The sequence below is a fragment of the Prionailurus bengalensis genome, chromosome E4, assembly GCF_016509475.1.
Source record: "Prionailurus bengalensis isolate Pbe53 chromosome E4, Fcat_Pben_1.1_paternal_pri, whole genome shotgun sequence".
NCBI lineage: Eukaryota > Metazoa > Chordata > Mammalia > Carnivora > Felidae > Prionailurus > Prionailurus bengalensis.
In genome coordinates, this window is record NC_057360.1 from 61,811,293 (window position 1) to 61,836,247 (window position 24,955).

General features: G+C 44.5%; 1 protein-coding gene across 4 annotated transcripts in view; it reads right to left on the reverse strand.

The window, feature by feature from the left end:
- Positions 1-12,757: 12,757 nt before the first annotated feature.
- The window catches only part of NUF2 (NUF2 component of NDC80 kinetochore complex), a 30,239-nt gene continuing 18,041 nt past the window's right edge, over positions 12,758-24,955 (reverse strand). For 3 of the 4 annotated variants that reach the window (XM_043567504.1, XM_043567505.1, XM_043567506.1), the window contains 5 exons: positions 24,321-24,458; positions 21,501-21,641; positions 20,167-20,342; positions 18,924-19,059; positions 12,758-13,107 (listed from right to left, as the gene is read on the reverse strand). In XM_043567504.1, the coding sequence (XP_043423439.1) occupies positions 12,973-13,107; positions 18,924-19,059; positions 20,167-20,342; positions 21,501-21,641; positions 24,321-24,458 (726 nt within the window). In that variant the 3' untranslated portion in view covers positions 12,758-12,972. Of the gene's footprint in view, positions 13,108-18,923; positions 19,060-20,166; positions 20,343-21,500; positions 21,642-24,320; positions 24,459-24,955 lie in introns of those variants that run through there. The other variant, XM_043567507.1, reaches the window with a different exon arrangement.

A 24,955-nucleotide genomic window follows, 5' to 3' on the forward strand; every position in this document is an offset into this window, starting at 1 on the left:
TTTTCTTATCTGTGGTACTGGAACAGCAGCAAAGACACGGAAAAAAATTGCAGAAATGTCAAAGGCTGCAAAATTTGAAAGTGGCTTCAGCAGCCCCAGAAGTGGTAAATTAGCAAATGCTTTTAGGACCGTCTTTCTTCAGAGCTTCCCCCTGTCCCTCCGGCCCCCACCCCCCCATCCTAGGGCCCCTCTGTCGGCCCCAATTATTTCCTACAAAGTTCAAGCAGGTAAATAGCACGCGATAAAAACCACCTGCCGAAAGTCCACATTCACGGAGTGGCCTCCGTGAACAGCACTGACCATGGTGCAGGGGATCGTAGGCAGGCAAGCGTGGGTTACAAAGGAATTCAGACACTTTCTCCGTCCCTAAATAGTTGATGACCCTGGAGGCAATTTTTGGTAGAAATGTTTATGAAATAAAATCTATTCCTGTATGGGTAGATTGAAGATAGAATGATGGCATTATTTGGGACCTACATTAAACCAGACTACTTTTTTTTTTGTTTTTAAACATTTATTTTTGAGAGACAGAAAGAGGCAGAGCACAAGCAGAGGAGGCGCAGAAAGAGAGAGGAAGACACAGACTCCGAAGCAGGCTCCAGGCTCCGAGCTGCCAGCACAGAGCCCGACGCGGGGCTCGAGCTCACAGACCGCAAGATCATGACCTGAGCCGAAGTCGGCCACAAAACCAACTGACCCAGGCGCCCCTAAATCAGACTACTTTTGAATATTCTGTATATTTTGTTATTGGCTCTTTTAAAATAGGAAGAGGTAAGGAGTTGCAACATATATAGGCTGGTGATGTTAAGAAAATGACAGAAGAGATACGGTGCACTTTTTCTTTTGAAGCCATATGTGACAGTGGCATGCCTTCCAGTGCATTCACCTTTATCTACTGGACCAGGGCTCACAACCTTCCTCTGTAAAGATAACGGAGTCCAAGCTTGTCCTGCCGGCCACAGCCACATAACAGGCGAGTGGGCTGAAAGGCAAGATGTTGGCATAAAAAAAGCAACTTTATTGGGAAAGCCATCAAAGCAGAAGATGGCAGACGATCGTTTTATCATCCCAAAGAACAACAAGACTGGAGCCAAAGTCAGACACTTAACCGACTGAGCCATCCAGGGGCCCCTCCCTGACCCTGGGTTTTTAAGGGGGTACAGAGTGTTAGTTCCGTGACTTTTCTGCTTACTGTTTACCAATAGAGATCCCTTGGCTAGTTTAGGTCATAAACACTGCCTCAGTTCATGAAGACCTTATTAAAATCCAAAATACACTTCCTGACAAGTCTCTCCCCCATAGGTCCCCGTATACTGTCTGTTTACAGAGCTAGATCGTTGTGTTGGTCCTTTTTCTTTCCTTGTTTAGCATTTCCCCTCCTGCTCCAGCTTGATAACCACTTTAAAAAAAAAATCTTTTTTAATGTTTATTTTTGAGAGAGAGAGACAGAGTGCAAGCAGGGGAGGGACAGAGAGAGAGAGAGAGAGAGAGAGAGAGAGAGAGGGAATCCGAAGCAGGCTCCAGGCTCTGAGCTGTCAGCACAGAGCCCAATGCGGCGCTCGAACTCACGAACCGTGAGATCGTGACCTGAGCCGAAGTTGGACACTCAACCAACTGAGCCACCCAGGTATCCCTATGTGTTCTCTTTTAAATTAGGTGACAGTATAGGGATGCTGTTATTATATTTCACAATGTAGTAGCCTTGTAGATTTCTGAAATATAATACCTTTCTTTTGGAACAACAGAAATGTCTTCACGTTCAATCCCTATGTAAAGATTTTGATTATTTAAGTGTTACAACCAAATATTTAACAAACTAAAGAGTCTGCTTGATATTCTGAATATGCAGAGTAGATTCAACTAGCTCTTGAGAAATGAAGCACATTATAGAGTTTTCATTATATTGGAACTAATGCTCACTACTGTGATTTGTATCAATTAAAACATAGCCTATTGTTTCAGCGTTTCTGGGCTGGGACCCCATGTCAGATGTTTATAATTCCTTAGGAAAAATTCTCTTATAACCAGAAAAAAAAAAAATGGTCGCCTTCAGGAAAATAGAAAATGAGAAATATTTTTATCCGTAAGAGTTAGGGAAAACTTCTCAGTGGGTACTCTAAGTCTGACCTGGATTCCTAACCCCCTTCCAATTAGAACAGGGCTGCCTCACCACACATGCCAATGATCTATTTAAAAGACTTCGAGGGGACATTTCTCGTGGGGTTGATGGAGGCAGAAAAGACTTAGTGGGCCTGCTAAGGAAAGTCAGCTCTTCGGGGCATGCTATATAACTGCCAAATCGCGGGGACTAGGGTAGGATAGGCGGTCTTGAGTTTCAAAGAAAGAAAATATGTGTCAGTGGACCAAGACATATATGGGGCAAAAAGGCTGGTGGTAATCCCAGAGAGCCACAGAAGAAACAACGGTGGGAAAAGAACCGTATTTGTATTTCCTATAAGGGAACCCAGAAACCGTGCTCACCAGAATCTACAGAACTAAGTCGCTGGCATTGCCCCTGGCTTGTAGAGTTCATGCTTTGGGCTCCAAAATTCTGGAAACATGGCTAGTAAATATCTGACTGCTTTTGTTAAAAGTGACCAAAAAAGTCGGATCCTATTTGGAGGATTTTTTTTTTTCCAAATAACTAAGATCTCGAATATTTTTATATTTTATTTTTTAATGAATTAATTTTTTGGTGTTTATTTATTTTTGAGAGAGAGACAGACAGAGCCCGAGCAGGGAAGGGGCAAAGAGAGAGAGAGACACACACAGAATTCAAAGCAGGCTCCGGGCTCTGAGCCGTCAGCACAGAGCCTGACGCGGGGCTCGAACTCACAAACTGGGAGATCATGACCTGAGCTGAAGTCAGTTGCTTAACCAACTGAGCCACCCAGGCGCCCCTTTTTAAAAATTTTTTAATGTTTATTTATTTTTGAGAGAGAGAGGGAGACACAGAATCCGAGGCAGGCTCCAGGCTCCGAGCCATCAGCACAGAGCCCCACATGGGGCTCGAACTCACAAACCTCGAGATCATGACCTGAGCCAAAGTCAGACGCTTAACTGCCTTAGCCACCCAAGCGCTCATATTTTTATATTTCAAATTGCAGATATAGAGAAGTCACACAGAGTTCTAGAATACCACCAACCTTTTTGCTGTGTCATTACATAGTTAAAAGTCACAGCCAGGGGGCGTAGCTCCGGCCCAAGTCCAAGGTTTGTATTTTTTCCCTTTCCAGGTACTGCACTTACAAAAGGGGGGCCCTGGGATGTGGTACAGGGGCTGAGGGGCTCTATGGCTGAGTGCGTGATGAGAGGGGTTTTTTTTCCTCGAATGCCTAGATCCCACAGAGGGACAGGTGTGAGGGGCGAGGTGTACCCCTGGGCAGATGCTCTGTAGGGTATGAGAGCACGCGCTCTGGCCTTGCCCCCCTGCCCACCTTTCTGGGCAGTTGGAAAAAGAATCTTCACTCACAGGAACCTTGGTAGTTCCCCTTCGGACCGGACTAGCTGTGCCACAAGAGTCGGCCCGGGTGACCTAACTGGTGACACAGCCACGGAGTACTAACGCCCGGATTGGAGCAAACGGGACAACTAACAACACGTGGACGGAGAGAAAGTCTAGGAGTTGACAAACGCCCAGGGATCCTTCTTGAGAGCAGGAATCACGCATTCACTTCTTTCAAGGCACTCGTATTGGACCCGGTATAACGTGGCCTCTTAGCAGATGTGGTTTGAGTTATCGAGTGAAGAAGAGGGGGAGGGGGGCGCCTGGGTGGCTCAGTCGGTTGGGCATCCGACTTCGGCTCAGGTCACGATCTCGCGGTCCGTGAGTTCGAGCCCCGCGTCGGGCTCTGGGCTGATGGCTCAGAGCCTGGAGCCTGCTTCCGATTCTGTGTCTCCCTCTCTCTCTGCCCCTTCCCCGTTCATGCTCTGTCTCTGTCTCAAAAATAAATAAAACGTTAAAAAAAAAATTAAAAAAAAAAAAAAAGAAGAGGGGGAGGGGGCCCAGGCTTTGTAAAAGTGAAGAAAGCCCAGCCAGGGGCAGGAGCGTGGGGCGAACAGGGCTTCATGTATAAGACATGTCTAGGGAGGCCACCCATCCTGGTTTGCCCAGAACGGAGTGGTTTCCGGAATGTGGGATGCGTGGCTCTAAAACTTCGACAATGGGGAGCCATTGGAAGGAGGAGAATTCATGGAAGAAACCAATGAGGGGCAACCCTATTATACCTTTGAATACAGTGAAGTTTCTTCACTCAGCTGTCCACCAAATATGACTTGGCTTCCATTATGTGCGAAGCTCTAAAGATTAAAAAACACAGTCTCTGGCTTCCAAAGAACTGATATATAAAGTTGCTTTGGTGATGTTGGACAACTTTGCCCTCCCGGAAAAATGCAATTGAGTTTGGAGAACTTTTTAAGAGGGATTAACGTTCCCATGACATTTTTTTTCTTCGAATCTGGTCGAAAGGAAGGTTTTAAGCATCTCAGTCTTCTCTGAATCCTCTCTCCTTTGCCTGCTGATAGAGCTGAAGCAATACGTCAACACTGGTAGCGGGTGGTGGGAATCACGAGTACAGTAGGACCTGTTTTTCTGGTTAGATTCTATTTCTTTCGAACTGTAAAATCTCACCTCGCACGTGCCACAGCCATTTCCGTCGCCTCTATTTCTTGGACTTTACTAGTAATGACAGCTGTTTACAAAGAGTGCTAAGTCGTTCGCATTTATCATCTGATTTTAACCCTCACGGCAACCTTGTGAGGTAAAGACACTACGGTCCCTGATTCGCAAACGAGGAACCTTAGGCTGGATGTCCCAGTTCACACGGCTGGTCAGCTGTAAACACGGGGTTTGAAGGTCTTTCCAAAACAGACATTTAAAAAAAAAATTTTTTTTTTCATTTGTTTATTTTTGAGAGACAGAGTGAGACAAAGCGTGAGCGGGGAAGGGGCAGAGAGAGAAGGAGACACAGAATCCGAAGCAGGCTCCAGGCTCTGAGCTGTCAGCACAGAGCCCGACGCGGGGCTTGAACCCACAAACCCGGAGATCATGACCTGAGCTGAAGTTGGACGCTTAACCGACTGAGCCATCCAGGTGCCCCAGGATCACCTCCTTTTTAGAAATGCAAGGTATCAGGTCCCACCCAGAACCACTAAATGACTATTTTAACAAGAGAAGAGCTCTAGCTGACTTGCACGCATAAGGAGACCTGTAAAAAACCTCACCCCGCTGTGGGTGGCTGCCCCTTAAAGTAGTGATTCTGCAACTGGGACCCCGAGCCAGCAGCACCAGCTTCACCTGGGAACTTGATTGAAGTGCACGTTCTAGAGCCCCACCTGGCCCTACGGCCCTACGGAATCAGAAACGCTGGGGCAATAAGCAGGTTGAGCCCTCCAGGTGATTCTGATCGACCTGGAGGTCTGAGAACCCTCCTGATAGCATTCTTACACCTACGCTTAACCTGGAAAGAAGAGCCAGCAGCGACACCCTGTGGAGCCAAGGGAAGTCTGCACCTTTTCTATGCGTGCACCTGCTCCTTCTCCCTGGTAAGATAAGACTGTCATGACCTTTGTTCCCTGCACTGAAAATACAAGGCTGATTTCTTTCCCTATGAACTATTTGCTTTAGGGTCTTGCGCCCGTTGTGGTCAAGCAGACCAGATTCTTTAATTCGGCAAACATTTACTCATTCGGCACCAAGCAGATGTAAAGGATTGCAGTAGAGGTGGGGCAGAAGATAGAAAGCACATCAGATTGGTCCCCGGAGCGATCTACCAACGGTTATGTCTATAGCGGCACCCGCCGCCATTTGAATTATCTGCTATGTGGCAGGCACCGTGCTAATTGCTTTCCCAAACTCCCTCGGTCCTTATGTGCTAGACATGTAGTCATTACTCCCATTTTATGATAAAGTAATGTGAGGGCTAATTCTAACGTCGATGCTCTTAATCACGTAGCAACAGAAGGCCGTGGGGGAAGGGGAAAAAAAAGTTTCAAACAGAAGAGGGAAGCAAACCTTAAGAGGCTTTTAAATACAGAGAACAAACTGAAGGTTGATGGGGGGTGGCGGGGGGAGAGGGGAAAATGGGTGATGGGCAGTGAGGAGGGCACTCGTGGGGATGAGCACTGGGTGTTGTATGTAAGCAACGAATTGTGGGAAATCTACTCCCGAAACCAAGAGCACACTGGATACACTGTATGTTAGCCAACCTGACAATAAGTTCTATTTAGAGAAAAGGTAAAAAATAAAAGTAAATAAATAATTTTAACATAATAAAAAAAATTAAGAGGGAAACAAGAAATCGCAGAGCAAAGCTTCATAAAGCGATCCCCAAGGCTCCCTGTTATTAGAGTCGCTTAGTCACTTGTTTCAAGAGTAGATTCCCAGAGACGCACCAAATCAAGACATGTTTCACAAACGTGACACTCAGTCTGGGAACTACTGTGCTACACCATACTGCCTCCGTTGCGGCATTGACCTTCGAAGGGCCCTGGAGTTACCCTGAAATGGCGAATGGCAAAGATTCCTAAGCAGTGGGGGAAGCGATGACCAAGTTTGTATTTCAGGAAGATCTATGGGGAGGCAGTGTGAATGGATTAGAGGATGGTGACGATGTGAGGGACTGATGTGACCAGTAATCTTCTCGGAAAAAAAGAACGTCCCGGGGCGCCTGGGTGGCGCAGTCAGTTAAGCATCCGACTTCAGCCAGGTCACGATCTTGCGGTCCGTGAGTTCGAGCCCTGCGTCAGGCTCTGGGCTGATGGCTCAGAGCCTGGAGCCTGTTTCCGATTCTGTGTCTCCCTCTCTCTCTGCCCCTCCCCCGTTCATGCTCTGTCTCTCTCTGTCCCAAAAAAATAAAACGTTGAAAAAAAAAATTAAAAAAAAAAAAAAAAGAACGTCCCTGAGTTATCAATGCCAGTGCGATCTGGGTTTGTTTCCTAAGTGACTCGCTCATCGTCGTATGGGTATCTCAAATTCTTGTCTCAGGAAAAGTCGGTTTTAAGAGTTGCATGGAATCTGAGCCAGAATTCCAGAACCAAGCAGTAGGAGGATAACTCAGATAAAATAATCTTAAGGGGCCCCTGGGTGGCTCGGTCACTGGAGTGTCTGACTCTTGATTTAGGCTCAGTCCGTGATCCCAGGGGCCGTGGGATCGAGCCCCAAGTCAGGCTCTGCCCTGAACGTGGAGCCTGCCTGAGATTCTCTCTCTCTCTTTCTCTGTCCCTCTCCCCAGCTCACACGCTCTAATAAAAAAATATAAAATAATCTTAAAAAGATAATAAAACCGGGTCAGAAATTGGAGCTTTGGGATGAATTATCCATGTAGCGAAATTTTAAATAATTTTAAGTTACTGTTTAGAATCTATTTTGACTCTAAATAGATTGTCTCTCAGTTCTTTCTGACACTGGTTTTTGTTTTGCTTTTTTTTTTTTTTTTTTCCAGTGGTTGCTATCACTTTAAATTTGTCAGCTTTCAAATCTGAAAACCAAGTTATTCTAGCATTGGTTATGCAAGTTGCGTTATGCCCCCTGGTGGCAATATGGGTAGGCAGAACAGAGTCCTGTTTTCAATCAAAGGGACAGAGCCAACTTAATTGAAGTAGGTGGCAGTCCCTGAATTTGAAATGGAATTTCATATAAAACTTTTCTGGTCTTACTAAAAATAGGAAACATCCCGCGAAGCTAAAATCAGATGTATTAAGTTTAGCCTGCAAGGTGCATATTTCAATTTCCCTTGCTTTGTCATAAAATGGATTAGCTCCTTGAAATATGTCAGTTGAATCTGAAATTAAATATTTGCTCTACATACAGCTGAGTGGCTGGATTCCTACAAGAGGGCTAGAGTCTAAATACGTGCAGAACGTCCTTCAAGATCAGGCCGCAGTGAGTGTCACACACAATGCCATTTATTTCCTTCAGAGCACTAGTTTCCCCGCAAATAAACTTGAAAACATTATGCCGCTCACATAAGTCATATATGTTCAAGAAGGCTTTGGGAAAAAAAACTTCGAATTTTGTACTGTATTCTTCAATGTTAACAGCCAAATACAGGTTATCATTTGGATTACACTGAGGGCTTCCTGAATGTGTTTGTTTGTTTGTTTTACCTGTTTGTGGGGGAGAGTAAAGCTCTCAAACTAGCGGAACATATGTTGGTGTTTGGTGCGAAAAAAGACCAAAGATATGGGGGCGTCTGGGTGGCTCAGTCAGTCAAGTGTCCAACTTCGGCTCAGGTCATGATCTCGTGGTTCATGGGTTCGGGCCCCGTGTCAGGCTGTGTGCTGACAGTTCAGAGCCTGGAACCTGCTTCGGATTCTGTGTCTCCCTCTCTCTCTGCCTCTCTCTCTCTCTCTCTCTCTCTCCAAATTAACAAAAAAATAAAAAATAAATCAAATAAAGGATGAGAGAAATAAGTTTCTTGCTGGATTTAGATAAACCTGGCCTCGATGGATACATTATTTGGTCACAGGAGGAAAAAATGGCAGTGCCTTAACTAAACATAAGTGACTACCAGGTGCTTAGCACAATGCTGCCCTAGAAAGTACTAGAGAGAACTGGGGGAGACACGGCCTCGAGAAACATTAAGTCTAGCAAGTGAAGACGTGTAAAATCCCACAATGATATAAATTAATGAAAATAATAACAGATATAAAGGAAAACCTGATATAAAGTTTAAAAGGGTGTATCAGCTGTAGTTTGGAATGAGACTTGAAAAAGGAGTACTTTCCAGATGCACATACAAAGGAAACACATAAGCCAAGGGAGAAAACACGTGCAAACAGAAAGGTCGCGGAAGTGACATGTGCCAAAAGGACACTCAGCCAGTTTGCTACCGCTCCAGGATAAAGTTGTGATGAGAAATGGCGAGAGACAAGGCCAGAGTCTGGATTAAGAAGGGTCTTAATAGAACTCATCGCATTTACTTTATCCTCCAAGTGAGGGGTCCCATGACCTTCTCATTCATGAAGCCCTTCGTCTTTCAGAGATTCTTTCGGTGTGCCCCTTGGCCAAACAAAACAAACCAGAACAAACCAAAACAAAACAAAAACAGGTCCATTAAGTAGTTAGATTAGAACAATTTAAGGGGCATTTATGTCCTAACGATGTGTGCTTAGGAAAAATAACACAAAAACGGAAAGACTATTTTTATTGTGCTCTTAAATAACCACTTACTAAGTGGATACGCATGCCTGTTGGGCATTGTACACATTCTCGAAACTTGCTCTGGAAACTTGCAATCAGATTAGACCTCACTACCCTCATTTCTTATTCCATAATGATTTCCATGTGATACTTATTATCACAGCAAATGCCAGAAACCCACTTCATAAAGATGTATCATGGAAAGGAATGCAGGGTGATCTAACTTTGAAACTTTGGACTACCTTGGGCTAGTAGTCTCCATGGTGTCCAACAGGGAGCAACTATCGCTGTTTTCCTTTGCAAATCTCAACTATCCTGTGGTCCCCCCGTGGGGTCACCACGGCACCCTGGCACAGCTGGAAAATCCAAAAAGACTTTGCACAAATCACTGACATAATCTAACTTGCACGTTTAAAATGCCCTGATGCCTTTGTGAGGGTGGTGAGACCAGGATCCTGGTAAGATCATGGCAAACATCGGGTAAGAAATGAGGATGCAAACTGCACCACAGGTGAAGACGTGACAAGAGGCAGAGTGGGGTCCATCGAGCCACAGCTCTTGCAACTAAATGATATGAAGGAGTGAGGCGAGTGTCACAAGAGGGAAAGCAGAGGAGTTACTTTTCCAACACGGGCAGAGTGTAGTTAGTGATACTGTTTAGCAGAACGTGTGTTGACTATTTCGATAATCGTGCTTGAATCTAATTGGTTGCCCTTGTAATCCTGCATTTTATTTCATGCACGGAAAACATCATTTTGAGAGGGCCCATTAGGCTCCACCAGAATGCCAAAAGGTTAAAACCATCTACTGACTACAGGATATACAAGTGCGAAATTCAGGAGAAACAGGAAAAATGTAATTAAACGTACATAGTGCATGTAAAAGTTGCATAGATGTTTTTAGCTTGTGGTGGAAGCTATGGGTGTAGATACAAGTTTTCAAGGAAAAGTAAGGGGTTGAAGATCAAGGGCAGAAGCCTAGAACACAAACACTTCAGAGGTGAACGTTGAAAGTGGCCCCCGGGGGAAAAACATTTAAAGGGACAGAGAGTGAAGAGAACCAAGAAAGTGGTGCTATGGAGACAAAGAGAAAAAAGTATTGGGCAGGTGGAATGTAAGAAAGATAGAGATTTGAACAAGTATCCAGGGAACTTTGATATTAGTAATGTTTTGGTGATCTTAGAAAGTCCAATAAATTAGCATGGATAGAAGGAACAACGTCATGAAGGGCAGAGAATGAAGCAGATTCACATGGATAGGATTACAGTCTCCTAGAAATCCGGTTCTTTTTGAAGATTAATTAACCAGTTACGATAACTGTTACTAGTTTCGGGTGTACCATATCGTGATTTGGCAATTCTATCCATGACTCAGTGTTCATCATGGTAAGTGTGCCCTTGATCCCCCTCCCCTCACCCCCTCCCCATTGGTGACAAGCAGTTTGCTCTCTGTATTCCAGGGTCTGTTTATCATTTTTCCCTTTTTTTTGTTTCTCAAATTCCGCATGAGTGAAATCATATAATACGTCTAATTTCACTTAGCATTATACTCTCTAGGTCCATCCATGTTGTTGCAAATGGCAAGATCTCATTCTTTTTTATGGCTGAGTAATATTCTGAAACACACACACACACACACACACACACACACACACACCCCTTGTGTCCATTCATCTATCGATGGACACTTGGGGTGCTTCTCTATCTTGGCCTTTCTAAATGATGCTGCCATAGACATAGGGGCCCATGTGGCTCCCTGAATTAGTGTTTCCAATACCCAGTAGTGGAATTACTGTGACATATTCTATTTTATTTTTAATTTTGTGAGGAACCTCCATACCGTTTTCCACAGTGGCTGCACCAATTTACATTCCCGCCAACAGTGCATGAGGGTTCCTTTTTCTCAACACCCTTGCCAACGCTTCTTCCCTCTCTTTTTTATTTTAGCCATTCTGACCAGTGTAAGGTGGTATCTTGGTTGGGGGTAGGGGTGGGGGACAACAGCTTAAAGGTGGAGATAGGTCCAGGGGGTTAAACTTTTAAATATAAAAAGAAAGAGAGGGGCGCCTGGGTAGCTCAGTGGGTTGAGTGTCCGACTTCGGCTCAGGTCATGATCTCACAGCTCATGGGTTCTAGTCCCACATCGGGCTCTGTGCTGACAGCTCAGAGCCTGGAGCCTGCTTCGGACTCTGTGTCTCCCTCTCTCTCTGCTCTTCCCCCACTTGTGCTCTCTCTCAATAATAAATAAACATAAAAAAAAATTGTTTAGGGGTGCCTGGGTGGCCCAGTCGTTTAAGCGTCCGACTTCAGCTCAGGCCATGATCTCACAGTTCCTGAGTTCGAACCCCATGTCAGGCTCTGGGCTGACAACTCAGAGCCTGGAACCTGCTTCGGATTCTGTGTCTCCCTCTCTGCACCTCCTCTGCTCCCACTCTGTCTCTCTCTCTCTCAAAAAAATTTTTTTAATAAAATAAAATAAAAAGAGACACGGTCATGTTTACACCTGTTACCTAGCCTCATAAACAGACCTTTTAAAGGCTTAAAATTCTAACTATTTAAAAAGAAGCAAGAAAGGAACAGTGCAATAGTTCAGCCTTAGCCCAACTATCCCTCCCTGGACACCTAGATTTTTCCAGGGCCTCCATTCCAGGGCTTTCCCTCTCACTGAAAGGCTGGTCTCTACCTGCACTCATATTTTGTTATCTCTGACAGAGACAGAAATACCCGGACTTCCCATGACTCCAGATGCTAACGTGGAATACGTGTTGATATTTACCACGGCACTCTTCTAGGCACTTGGCGCATTTTACCTCATTTTCCTCATAAAGATGTCGTGGCGCCGTGAACATGAATAAAAGGAAACCTCACCACAGGGGGGTCTGGAGGCTAGAAGGGGGAGCCCTACCTCTCAACATCGATCACTGGAAGAACGCCAGCTGCAGATCCCAACAAAAGAATCGTCCACAGTAAGGAACCGTCATCCAACAGGGAGCGATGAGCTCTGCATCTCCTACCGGGAAGGGACCACGCTGGCAACTCAGCCGACGAGAAACCATCATCGCCTTCAACTCTCACTTTTCTCCAACGGACCTGGGATCAAACGACCCCTCCCGACATCCATCTTTGCCGGAGACAGCGTTCCTCTCGTTTGCCGGACCCTCCTATGGTCCCGCCGTTGCCCGCGCGACCTGAACTGCAATTCTCTGCTATTACTGAATAATCCCATTTTTGCTGGTGGAAAAACTGACAGTCTATTTTTAAGTGAAGCATCAGTGAAGAACCGGACCGCCACACTCAAACCTTCTCTCGCAAGTAATCACGCTAGAAAGTGGTACAGCACACACGTTCGGCACTCCAGTACCAAACAGAGCCCGGTTCAAATCTTGGCTCACCCGTTCCGTCTCTCGGGACCCACGGAGCAGTAACAGAAATACGTACGCGCGTTGCCCAAGTGAGCAGCGAACAAGACCCAGACCACGCTGCTCAGGGATACCGCACCTCCTGATGTCCACAAAGCAAGCAAAGGCAGCAGAAGGCAACGGGAAGATTTTGCATTCCAGTGCACCCAGTTTTGTCTTATTCCAACTACTGACAACCAGGGGCAGAGGAGACACATGAACAGCTGCACGGGTTATTTTAATTGTAAGTTAATGAAAGTCTACATTACGCGTATTCTCTTACAAAATAACAACCTATAAGAGCCCGTGAAAACGGCTGAGCCAACATTACGTGCTGCTTCCGATGCTTCCAAGAACTTCAACCGAACTGTCCTCTTTCGCAATGTAAAAGGAAGGCGGCTAGCTGCTTGCGGAAAGACAAGTGCCTGCGTTAATCAAGCCGACGTTCTGAACATGTTCTTCTTCAGTTCAGCCGTTTTCTCCTCGATTTTAGCACCACAGTCCTCTGCTGCCTTTTCAATGCCTTCATGGTACTTCTCCAAAGCAGCTTTCAAACTCAGAAAGATTTCCTAGGTGGAAAATGAACTGGAGTAAGGATTATCCCATGCATCAAGCTAACCTGATAATGAGTGGCAAGAACTCTCACCATCTCGTTAATATGCATTAGTCGTATTTTAAAGCCCCAACGATCGTACGTGCACACGCACGCACACGTGTACCGACTCGTTTTAAAAATTCCTTCTGCAAGCTGGGCAGACACATCGAAAAAGTCCGCTACTCAAAAGAAAGCGGAGATGTGCACAACAATGCCTTGGATTCCACGATGTCAAGAACGTATTTCTAATTGTCAAGGAAGAGTTCCTACTTTGGAGCTTTTCATCTGTACCAGGCAAGTACCTGGGTTACTGACTGTATATACCACTACACCCTGTGCATCTGGCCCCGATCACCACTAAAAAGCTGTGTACGCAGGTCTAGGAAGTAATCGGGAGGACTGGAAAATACATGGTACAGCCGCTTTAACAAAGCCATCAGGTAATTCTAATAAGCAATAATGAGTTCTCATAGAAACGTATGGGGATGGGCTAAGAATTCAGAAAACCACGAGAGAACAATTTTTATAGATGGAATAAAATAAAAGAAGCCAGTTGGCCTCCATGCATTCTCTTCTCTCTCGTACTTTACATAGTATGATTTTGACCTTCATATTATTCCTTCTTCTTGAACAAAACAATTCTCAAACCTCGGTACAAGAAAAAGTGGCATTCTGAAAGTTTATAGTTTCATCACTGAAATAAAATAGCAGACAGCAGTCCTTTTCCGATGGGAAGAAAAAGCAGTAAATGGGTGTGACGGGGATAATGTTCTTAATTTTAATCGTCCCTCCCATTAACTTTTTCTTAAACCTATACTTTGTCTACTACTGACCTTAGGGGTTTTTTGTTTGTTTTAAAACGTTTATTTGTTTTAAGAGAAACAGAGAGAGTGCACGTGCAAGCGATGGAGGAGCAGAGACAGAGGGAGAGAGAGAATCCCAAGCAGGCTCTGCACTAAGCAAGGACCGTGGACCGTGGAGCCCGACGCGGGGCTCAATCCCAGGACCCTGAGATCACCACCCGAGCCGCTATGGAGAGTCGGATGCTTAGCCAACTGAGCCACCCGGGTGCCCCACTACTTACCTAAGCTTAAGTTTTAGTGTAGATACCACCTGATTTTGAACAAACTATATAGATTATAATTTAATATATTGCAGTTCACAGTGTTTCCAAAAAGAACAAAACTATTTCCAGACTCTGACATCTATGCAAGTGTGAGCACTCCTGCTCAAGATTCCGTGAATATAAATAGATGCTTAAGGCTAAACACTTCCCCAAATCCAAACACAGATAGTTATTAAATCCTAGTACAAAAATAGAAGAGTCTTATTTAGATTTCTAAGATCTAATTGGGCATCAAATTACTACAACTATGGGATGTGAATCATTAAGAAAATAAATCAAACATTTTTGAAAGCTTTATTTCTTAAGTCTTAAAGGAAAAACAAGGTGAATTAGTTGCTAGCTTGTGTAAACACCATTTTAAAAAACTCAGCACATTCAGCAGCCATAGATCAATTTACCTTCCCAGTTCCATAGGAATGTACATTTATTCTTACTAAAAAGGAAGCTGAATAAATTTGGTAGTAAGGCAGTACTCGTGAGAAACTATTAAAACTAAGTGTTTAAATAAAGACACGCAATCTAAATATCTGAACCCACCGCTTCAACACCCCCAAACCCCCTCCTTCTGAGAACAGACAGACTCTCACGGAGGAACCAAAGCCCACGGATGGAGCCACCGTAAATGAGTGACGCATCAAAGCCGATTCCAGGGCACAGCAACAGAAGCAAGCCGACCCTCATGGCCCTCACAGGACGTTAATGACAAGAAATCACAGCCCAAACAAATGCAGTTTTAGTTTCCAATTAAATTCTGTATCCAGGGGCACCTGGGTGGCTCAGTCGGGCAAGTATCCAACTTCGGCTCAGGTCACGATCTCGCGGTCTGCGAGCTGGGGCCCCGCGTCAGGCTCTGTGCTGTCAGTGCAGGGCCCACTTTGGATCCCCCGTCTCCGTCTCTCTGCCTCTCCTCTGCTCGTGCACGCACGCACGCACGCTTGCTCTCTCTCTCTCTCTCTCTATCTCAAAAGTACACAGACATTTAAAATAAAAGTCCTAGAAGGCAGGGATCATGCCTTCCTTAGTCACAACTTATTCCAAGACAGGTGTAGCACCTGGCACCCAGCAGGTGCACAGGCCGTTTGGAGAACGAGTGCCTGGATGAATAAAGTACAGAAAAAACAGGGAGCTCCTGTTTTCACCAGGGAAGTGTAACAACAGTGATATTCAGCAGGACGAATCTGGCAGCACTTAGGGCAGATCTGATGTAGAGAATCCTAAGTCAAGGAAGAAACTTAGCAGGTTTTTGGTACAATCCACGAGCATCACAGAATTTCGGGACAGAAAAGGGTGGTTATGAACAGTGCTACTGACTTTTAAAAAATCCTAACATTAACTTGGTGACTGGACACCAGGATTACCTAAACAAAGTCCAAAGTTTCAACTCTTTGTGATAGAAAGTGATGATGCCATCACATGAAGACATTGGGGAGAAATGGAGTAAAAGGGAAAGAGAGAAAGGGCAGAGGCGAAAGGAAAAGTGAGGAGGAGGAAGGCTGCTGGAAGATGCCGGACGTCATCTGGATGTCACTCTGAAAATGTTATTTTTGTCGAGGTGGGCAAGCCCACGGAAAATATCCGGCAGGCAGTTACGAAAAAGAGCACAGTTGAGGTCACTGGACGGAACAGGAAGCCCGTGAGAAAACCCGTCCAGATAAAGGTGGTAACTGAAGGCAGAAGAGGTAGGTATCTCTGGGAAAGGATATTGAAGGAAAAAAGGAATGTGAAGATCATTAGGGTCCCAGAGAATCGCACACAGCATAACTGGGCGACCGCAGTGCATCTTTTCCTTTCCACGGAGGGTGCTTGTGAAAGAAGCTAAAGGAGCTCTTTGGCAAAATGCATCGTGATTCGCCAAGGATTTAGACGACCCCATCCTGTTCAGAACCAACGGATAGCACAGTGCAGACCGGGTGAAGGTTAGAACCACCAGGCACCTTCAACGACTATCTCCGAAGTTTTGATCAGAGGTTCTCTGCCAGTCTGAAGGAAGAAAAACTTAACGCAGCAAAGGGCCCAATTCTGGTCAACATTCTCATTCTGGAGAAAAAGGCATGTTGGTCAAGTGTGCGGTGACAGCTAAGCCACGAAAAACAGTTAATGTGAGTGATACAAACATTTCAAACGACCTTGATCCTTTGAAATCCACACTGAAGGAAATAAATGAAGCCTTGAAAAAATAGTAATAAAATTCTAAATGAAAAGTTCCAAGAAATGGCTGCATTAAAGTACGGTGAGACATTTTAACTAAGCAGAACTACATGTGGAAACGATAGGGGTCATTTAATTGATCACCAGCTCAATATGAGCCAAGGGCAAGCTGTTGCTCTAAAAATCCAAGCCAGGATCACACTTCATTAACAGGAACGCCGTGCTCGGGGGCTGGCCACACCATTATTTGGAAGGCTATGTTTAGAACCAGGTCCTACATTTTAAACAGAATAATGACAAGCAGGAAACAGGGCGGAGTGGGGGGGGAGAGACAGTAAACAGGATAGTAATGAATCTGAAAATTAAGCTATATAAAGAGTGGCTGGAAAACTGGGGCTCATTAACCCAGATGAGAAGGCTGAAGGAACCCATGATCATTATCCTCAAATGTCTGCAGTGATATTAAGCAGAGGAGGATACAGATTTGTTCCAGAGAGATCTTGGTTCACTAGACTACAGAGATTATATTCTAAACTAAAAACGACAAGTAACATTTTAGCAACCAAAGCTGTCCTGGTAAAACAGCTTGGGTGGTTATGGGCTCTGTGATACTGAAAACAATGAAGCGGAACCTATCAGTGGTTCTCAAAAGCCACAATAAAAAATTCCAGTCCGTGGACCCCGTTGCTGAAGATTCTAATTCAGGACATCTGGGTGGGGGGTTGTGTTTATTTTGCAATTCCTCTTTGAATTCTAATACAGAGCCAGTTTTAGCAAATTCATGCTAGAGGACCATCCAAGTTTACAAATATTCATGAAAAGCACACTACATAGAAGGCACCCGCCTAGGCACGGTTTCACGTACAATGATAAAAAACACATAATTGCTGCGGTCGAGAAACTTGAAATGTTACTGGCCAGACATCTCTGCATTGCACACAGTAACATAAGGCAAGCAGGGCTGAGGGGCAGGAAGTCTTCCCACAGTAACTGCTTCACTAACCGTGCTTGACCCTGTGATAACAAGTAAATATTAATTGATTGAGTGATCTGGTTAAGAAGGAGGATTAAGGATCTCCTCTAGTATCTTTGTAAGCCACATTTTAGAGATGAACAGAGGGACAAAGGCTGAGTCTTGGTGCATATCCAGGTAAGAGGCAGGAAAAAGAGAAGCCACTGAAATGTAGAAAGGAAAGGGAAGGGCAGAAAAAGTCAGGGCAGCGCACCGGGCAGACAGGCACAGGGAAACACAGCCCTTTTCCTTTCCTTTCTTGCTTCCTTCCCTCCGCAGTGGCCTCAAGACAGCCTTCAGTGTATGCACATGCACACCGACAAGTGGCCGTGCAACAACCTCTTTCAAGGAGATAACAGTCCCGAGAACAGGTGAGGGGCGTGTCTGCAGTGGCTTTTAGCATTCTGACTCCTTGCAAACTGGATGTGGATGGTGGAAGGTAGTGACGGCAAGTATTTAAACATTTTTCAGCTTTCAGGTTTTAGGAAACCTTGATCCAATATGGCAATATAGGTAAGGTGAAGAAGAAAAAAAAAAAAAAAAAAAGAGGCCATGGGATTTTACGTGATAAAGGGCTGTTTTCAGTGATTTCTGGTAGCACTTTGGGCCAGTCTTGAGGATATAGGTCAAACTTCAAAAGTGAAGAGTAAACGACGGGCTCCTGGGTGGCTCAGTCGGTTGAGCATCCGACTTTAGCTCAGGTCATGATCTCGCGGTTCACGAGTTGAAGCCCCATGTCGGGGTCTCTGCTGACAGCTCGGAGCCTGGAGCCTGCCTCGGATTCTGTGTCTCCTTCTCTCTCTGCCCCTCCCCTGCTTGTGCTCTTTCTCTCTCAAAAATAAAAAAAAACATTAAAAAAAAAAAAAAGATTAAGAGAAAGTGAGCTCTAATAAACACATCAGAATAGATTACTTCTTTGAGACATCAGCAGTTAAGGAAAGGACAGAAGGTAAACACTTTACGTTTGGCACCACACTGACATTTTGGAAGACACAAACGTGGAAGTCAAGATGTCTGTCCTCATTAAACTTGGAACTATGTACGAAATAAAATAAATACACTGAAACAAGCAAAGAATAAAACCAGTAAGTAACTTTCAGGAATTGTGATAAAGATACCATTAAAAGTCTCCTCACACAGGGACTAACCTAAGCTATTTCATTTCACGTAACAACTCAAACACACTGAACACTGATGATAAATCATTTGGAGTGAAACTTTTCAGAGGACATTACTTACAATCATTATGCAAGTTTACTTATCAAAAAACGGTCAGAGCCCTTCAGGAGCACCTGCTCTTACTGTAGTCAGGCCAGGGGGAAAGACCAGTGAAGAAAAGGTATGAAGGAGACAAACACACACACAGGTAAATGGAGACAGAACCCAAGGACGTAGGAGGTCAAGTTCTGCTTCAGAGAACGGACAGACCCTGACGATGAGGGTGACGGAACCGCCACTGTGAGCTGGTAGACGATGTGAAATTCACTTGTGAACACACACTCACCTGGGACTTCAGTCTCTCCCTTTCAGTGGCATCTTTCAGTTGCTGAATTCCCAATTTAATCTTCTGGATTTCTTGATTAATTGTGGTTACTCGCTCATAGACAGCGCCTCTTTTTTCTTGAACTTTATTGCAATCTCTAAAGGAAAACAGAGACAGCTAAATTTTAATTCCACTCAAGCATCAGAAAAGGAAAACATTAACTCTAATACTGACTCCGAAGTGATCGCATTGATTTGTTTGACAAACCTAAACCCTTCTCAAGACAAAAAAAAAAAAAGCAAATGGATGCAAGCTCCGTGTGGTGCAGCCCCCGGGGGCTATCATTCAAAGCGGAGACTTGAAGTCACACTCCCCCAGGTGTCTTCACTCCTGTACTACGGGTGGGGATGTGAATCAGTACAACTTTTCTGCAAGGCGGATTGGCCACAAATACAAAATCCACCGGTTCTGCCCTTTTTCTTCATCCGCATGAGGAAGAACAAAGGAAATCTTCACCATATACAGGCTGAAACATGGATCTTATGGGCATACGTGCGGTGCGTACTCTAAAAATACAGTCTCTGGGGCGCCTGGGTGGCTGAGTCAGTTAAGTGTCTGACTTGGGCTCAGGTCATGATCTTGTGGTTCATGGGTTGGGGCCCCGCGTCGGGCTCTATGCTGACAGCTCGGAGCCTGGAACCTGCTTTGGATTCTGTGTCTCCGTCTCTCTCTGCCCCTCCCTGGCTCACACTCTGTCTCTCTTGCTCTCAAAAATAAATAAATATTAAACAAACAAACAAACAAACAAACAAAAGGTAACTGACAGGAAGCACACTGGCTAACAACAATAACATGCTTACTGAAGTATTAATTCTTACTAGATTAAAAAATGGGGGGGGGGGGCAACCTTTTCTCAAAACAAAACATGGATGCTGTAACGCCATAGCCCAGCTGGACCGTAAGACGGGCCAGGCAGTTCATCTTCCGAGAGGGCATGGAAATGAGCAGAGATACCAGAGGCCCCTCTGGAGAACCAGGCAAAGGAAACACTAGTGTGATGTACGGAAAAGGAAAAACCGAGGACCTACAACATCTCTCCATCCACACACAGCATTAGGAGATTCATAATGAATTCATCTCTGGTCACTCAAAGGCGGGACCCCTCTTTGAGATTACAGGAGCTTTGGAATCTTAGGGAGGTGACAACATGCTAGCTTTCCCCGCTTATTTTCTCTAACACATTGAAGTGACAATGACTCCATACTCAATCACCGTGCGTTTGTACTGCTTGACGTCCTCGTGCTTCTTATTTATTTTGAATTGTGCTGTGGCAAGTTTTTCCTTCTTCCCAATCATCAGTCTTTTGAAGGAATTTTCTTCAGTCTTCAGTTTCTTCAGTTCTGACTCATCACTCTCAATTTGGTCCTCCAAGTTCAGGCTCTGCGTTTTACCACAAGGACGTAAAGTCAATACAACCCATTAGGATTTACAAACAAGAGGAATGTCTATTTCTTGGATGAGCTCTACAAAGATACAGTTGGAAGATGAGAAAAACCCAGACCGTCCGGAGGGCACGGGAAGGCGCCGGGGACCCTGGGAAAGGACGTGACACCCGGCGAGGGGTCCGTACGGGGTCGCTCATCAGTGAGGATGAGGACAGAGCCGTGTGCTAGGAGGACCGGCCGAGAGGCTGTGCCGAGGGCGCTGGGCCTGAGCTAAGGTAGGAGGAACAAGGAGAAAGGGGAAGTGCAAGGAACTGTTACAGCAGGTGCACCTCAATCTTTTCTTGCTGACTCCAGACGGCAGATAAGGGAGTACGTGCTTGGGAAAGATTACCCCAGGCAACCTCACCTTCTACCCCTCTCTTCCCTCAAAGAAGAAGTCCTTTGTCAAATGCAAAGTCAGTGATCCTGGGGACAGTCTGGATTACTATGATAGAGTGAAGACGTGAAAAAGGATTTTCAAGCTTCCAGCCTGAGAAACTTAAGTAACATTAGTATACCTCTGGAGCCCCAGAGCAGGGCCTACATTGTAAACCTAAATCTCCTTATAGACCCCAGGGATGGCGCATTTGCAACTGTTGGTACAGGTTTAAAATTCCATTACTGTTTTCCCCAAAATACACATGGCAATATGCCATGTTACTTAATTTATTATTCATCTCATCTGAAAGTTTAACATAGGCCTTCCCACCACTGTGTGCAACAAGAAAACTTTTGGGGCACCTGGGTGGCTCCGTCGGGTAAGCATCCAACTCAATCTCGGCTCAGATCATGATCTCACGGTGCGGGAGATCGAGCCCCATGTTAGGCTCTGTGCTGACAGCTCAGAATCTGCTTGGGATTCTCTGTCTCCCTCTCTCTGCCCCTCCCCGACTCGTTCTCTCTCTCTCTCTCTCAAAAATAAAATAAGGTAAGTATTTAAAAACAAAAAAAGAAGAAGAATGTTTCGTTGCCCAGCATACACTGCCACATCTATTATTCTCTAGAATGACCTTGCTTTTCTTTAGGAAAATAGTAACAAAAAGTAAAAGCAAATCCAAGCAACTATAGTAAACCATTACATAATAAAAGCATTAAAATGCTAAATAATACAAACCTCCTTTAAGATGTTGGTTAACTTTTCCCTATTATCTGCAAGGTCCTGTATTTTCTTCTGATATAACTGTACCTCCAGCTGACATGAAGGCAAGCACTCAACTGAGTCTCTGTAGATTTCGTATTTTTCCATCACTTCTTGCTTTGAGAGAGAAAACAAAACACATAAAAGCCAGTGTGACAGTCTCCTTTATGAAACTGCAGTACTGTGTTTGCTCTTAAATAATTTCTGCACTTAATACTGAAAGCTTAAGAGCAGAGAACAATTAAGTTTCTGGGTCAGGGAGAAAGCACTATTACTGACACGTGTCTAAGTACATACAATTATGCTTCCTAATTGCCAGATATCCTTGCACAACGGAGAACTGCCACAATTTTACTAAATCACTCACTGAAGTACCTTCCAAAGGTTATTCATGGTGAGTTTAAAAGAGTTCGTGTCTGCTAATATTCAAACTACTCCTAATTACTCCTGGGCAACCGTATTACCAATGATAATCTTCCTGTTCATCTTTCTAATAACCATTGCTACAGCAGATTCTTTTTATTTTTTTTTTCTTTTTCTTTTTCCAAGTTTTTTTTTTTTTCTGAAATTTATTGACAAATTGGTTTCCATACAACACCCAGTGCTCATCCCAAAAGGTGCCCTCCTCAATACCCATCACCCACCCTCTCCTCCCTCCCACCCCCCATCAACCCTCAGTTTGTTCTCAGTTTTTAACAGTCTCTTATGCTTTGGCTCTCTCCCATTCTAACAGCAGATTCTTTTTAAAAGATTAATTCGTCTCCTGAAATTACAAAATGAGCATGTTTACTACAAACCCTGGAACAACAGGCTTCCTTTCCTTCTCCCAGGGGCCCGTCCCCGTCCCCGCCCACCTTATTGGCCAAGTGGACTTTGTCCTCAGTGAAACGCTTCATCAGATGACTGCTCACTTTTCTGTTGTCTTTTTCTTCCTAATTTGTAAATACTTTGGCATCTCTGAGTGTCATAGATATAACCCCTTTACCTCTCATGCACTATAAACATGTTCCATAGGTCTTCTTTTCTCTACAGATTTGGATTTCCTATCTTAATTAAAAAAAAAAAAAAAAATCTAGCCCAGTTCAAGATTATACAAATGTTCTCCTAAAATTTCTAAAATTAAGTTTTAATCCACATAGGATTTACTTCTGTAAATGGCACAAGGTGTAGACCCAGCTCCCTTTTCTTCTAAATGAATGGCCAACTGAGCCAGAACTGTTTACTAAATAAACTACACTTTTCTCTTAAATACTCAGATCTATTTGTTGGCTTTCATTTCCGTTCTGCTGTCTATTCCTGTAATAGGATCTTAATGATCAGGAATGGCTGGAATAACGAATTCAGAGATAAACCAGAAATGTTCCTTTCATGGAGTTTAAAAACCCTGCCTCACAAAGGATGCTAAATTGTCCACCCACTTCTACTTCTGTCCCTGTCCACCTCCATCCATCTCCCACGGTGACCCATCATCTTTTTAAACATAAATTATATCATGTTCCAACATCCCCCTTTTAAACAAGTCAGTGGTATGCCCCGCTCCCGCAGTAAAATCCAGCACCCTGAAAAATCTGCCTGGTGCCAGTTTTTCTATCATCACCTCATGCCATTCCCCTTCTTACGTTTAAGGTGTTATTCTTTGAGTATACCTTGCTCCCTTCTACCTCAAAGAATTTGCAAATGCTGTTCTCACTCCTCAGATGCTCTTCCATGCATTTAGTAGGATAAACATTGTTTATCCTTCAGATGTCAACATCAATTTCTACTTCCTTCCCCCTCTACTCCCAGAGTTCCAAAATATTAAATTAGACCACCATCATTGCATTATTTCAAAGAACCCCATATTATTTTGTTTGTTTCTCTTTTCGGCACTTTTTAAAAAGTATTTTTTTTTTTTTTAATTTTTTTTTTTTCAACGTTTATTTTATTTTTGGGACAGAGAGAGACAGAGCATGAACGGGGGAGGGGCATAGAGAGAGGGAGACACAGAATCGGAAACAGGCTCCAGGCTCTGAGCCATCAGCCCAGAGCCCGATGCGGGGCTCGAACTCACGGACCGTGAGATCGTGACCTGGCTGAAGTCGGACGCCCAACCGACTGCGCCACCCAGGCGCCCCTAAAAAGTATTTTTAGAACAGTTTTAGGTTCACAGTAAAACTGAGCAGCAGGTACAGGGATTTCCCATGTACTTCCTACCCCAACACATGCACACCCTACGCATTTTCATAATACATATTATAATCTGTAATTATGTAATTGATTATAAACTTAATACCTTTCTCCATCATATAAAGTAAGCAGGTCTCACAAGGACAAAGAATTTCTATTTTGATCGTCCAGGACAAGGTCTCAAAACTTTGTTGTATAATTGAACAAATGTCTTAAAATTGTACTTCCTTTCCCTACACCTGCTTTAGAGAAGAGCTATATCGGGGCGCCTGGGTGGCGCAGTCGGTTAAGCGTCCGACTTCAGCCAGGTCACGATCTCGCGGTCCGTGAGTTCGAGCCCCGCGTCGGGCTCTGGGCCGATGGCTCGGAGCCTGGAGCCTGTTTCCGATTCTGTGTCTCCCTCTCTCTCTGCCCCTTCCCCGTTCATGCTCTGTCTCTCTCTGTCCCAAAAATAAATAAACGTTGAGAAGAGCTATATCTTAGAGACAAGGGCAAGAAGCTTAAGAAAAAAAGAAGTGTAGATAAACTGGATACCGCAGAACTAACACACCATTAAGCAAGAGTTGCTAAAAAGAAAAAATACATATAGAGAAAAGCATTAAAATTTTTTTAAATAAAAAGGAAATTCACCCTGGAATTTTTAAGTTTCTGGACGGTATCTTTCATTTTTTCTTTATAATTCTTTAGTTTCTCTGGAGAATCCACAATTTTTGTTTTCAAACTCTCTTGCACTTCTTTCAAAGAAACTACGGACAATTTTAGTTCATTCTGTTGAGAAAACATATTTATATTAGATACAGTAATAAAACTGGTAACTTACCATTACGACAACGGAAAAGGACAAAGGAACGGGGTCTCTGCTCGCTGTGGTGGGGGCGGCCGTACAACTACGACCCTGTCACTCGCCTGCGTATTTGCTCCCATTCGTCTGTGGGCCGAAGACCAAGCCCCTGAGCAGGACATTCAAGGCCCTTCGCCGTGTACCCCTCCCGTCCTCGCCAGGGTCCTCTTCCGCCAGGGCCCCGCTCTACCTACGACCTGCTAACGCCAGGCCTAGGCTCGGAAGGTGCCAGCGATGTCTCTCTGATCAGCACGGTCCTTCTGAAAACCGTCAGCCCTGTGCCGCCTGTGAGCTCCATTAATCCTTGGAAATCCTGCCTTTATGTCCTTCTGTAAACAACACCATCACTGTTCAGGGGACGCTATCCGTATGTACTTCATATGTGTTGCTGACTTTGGCTGGGTGACCTGGAGTTGTGTAAAGT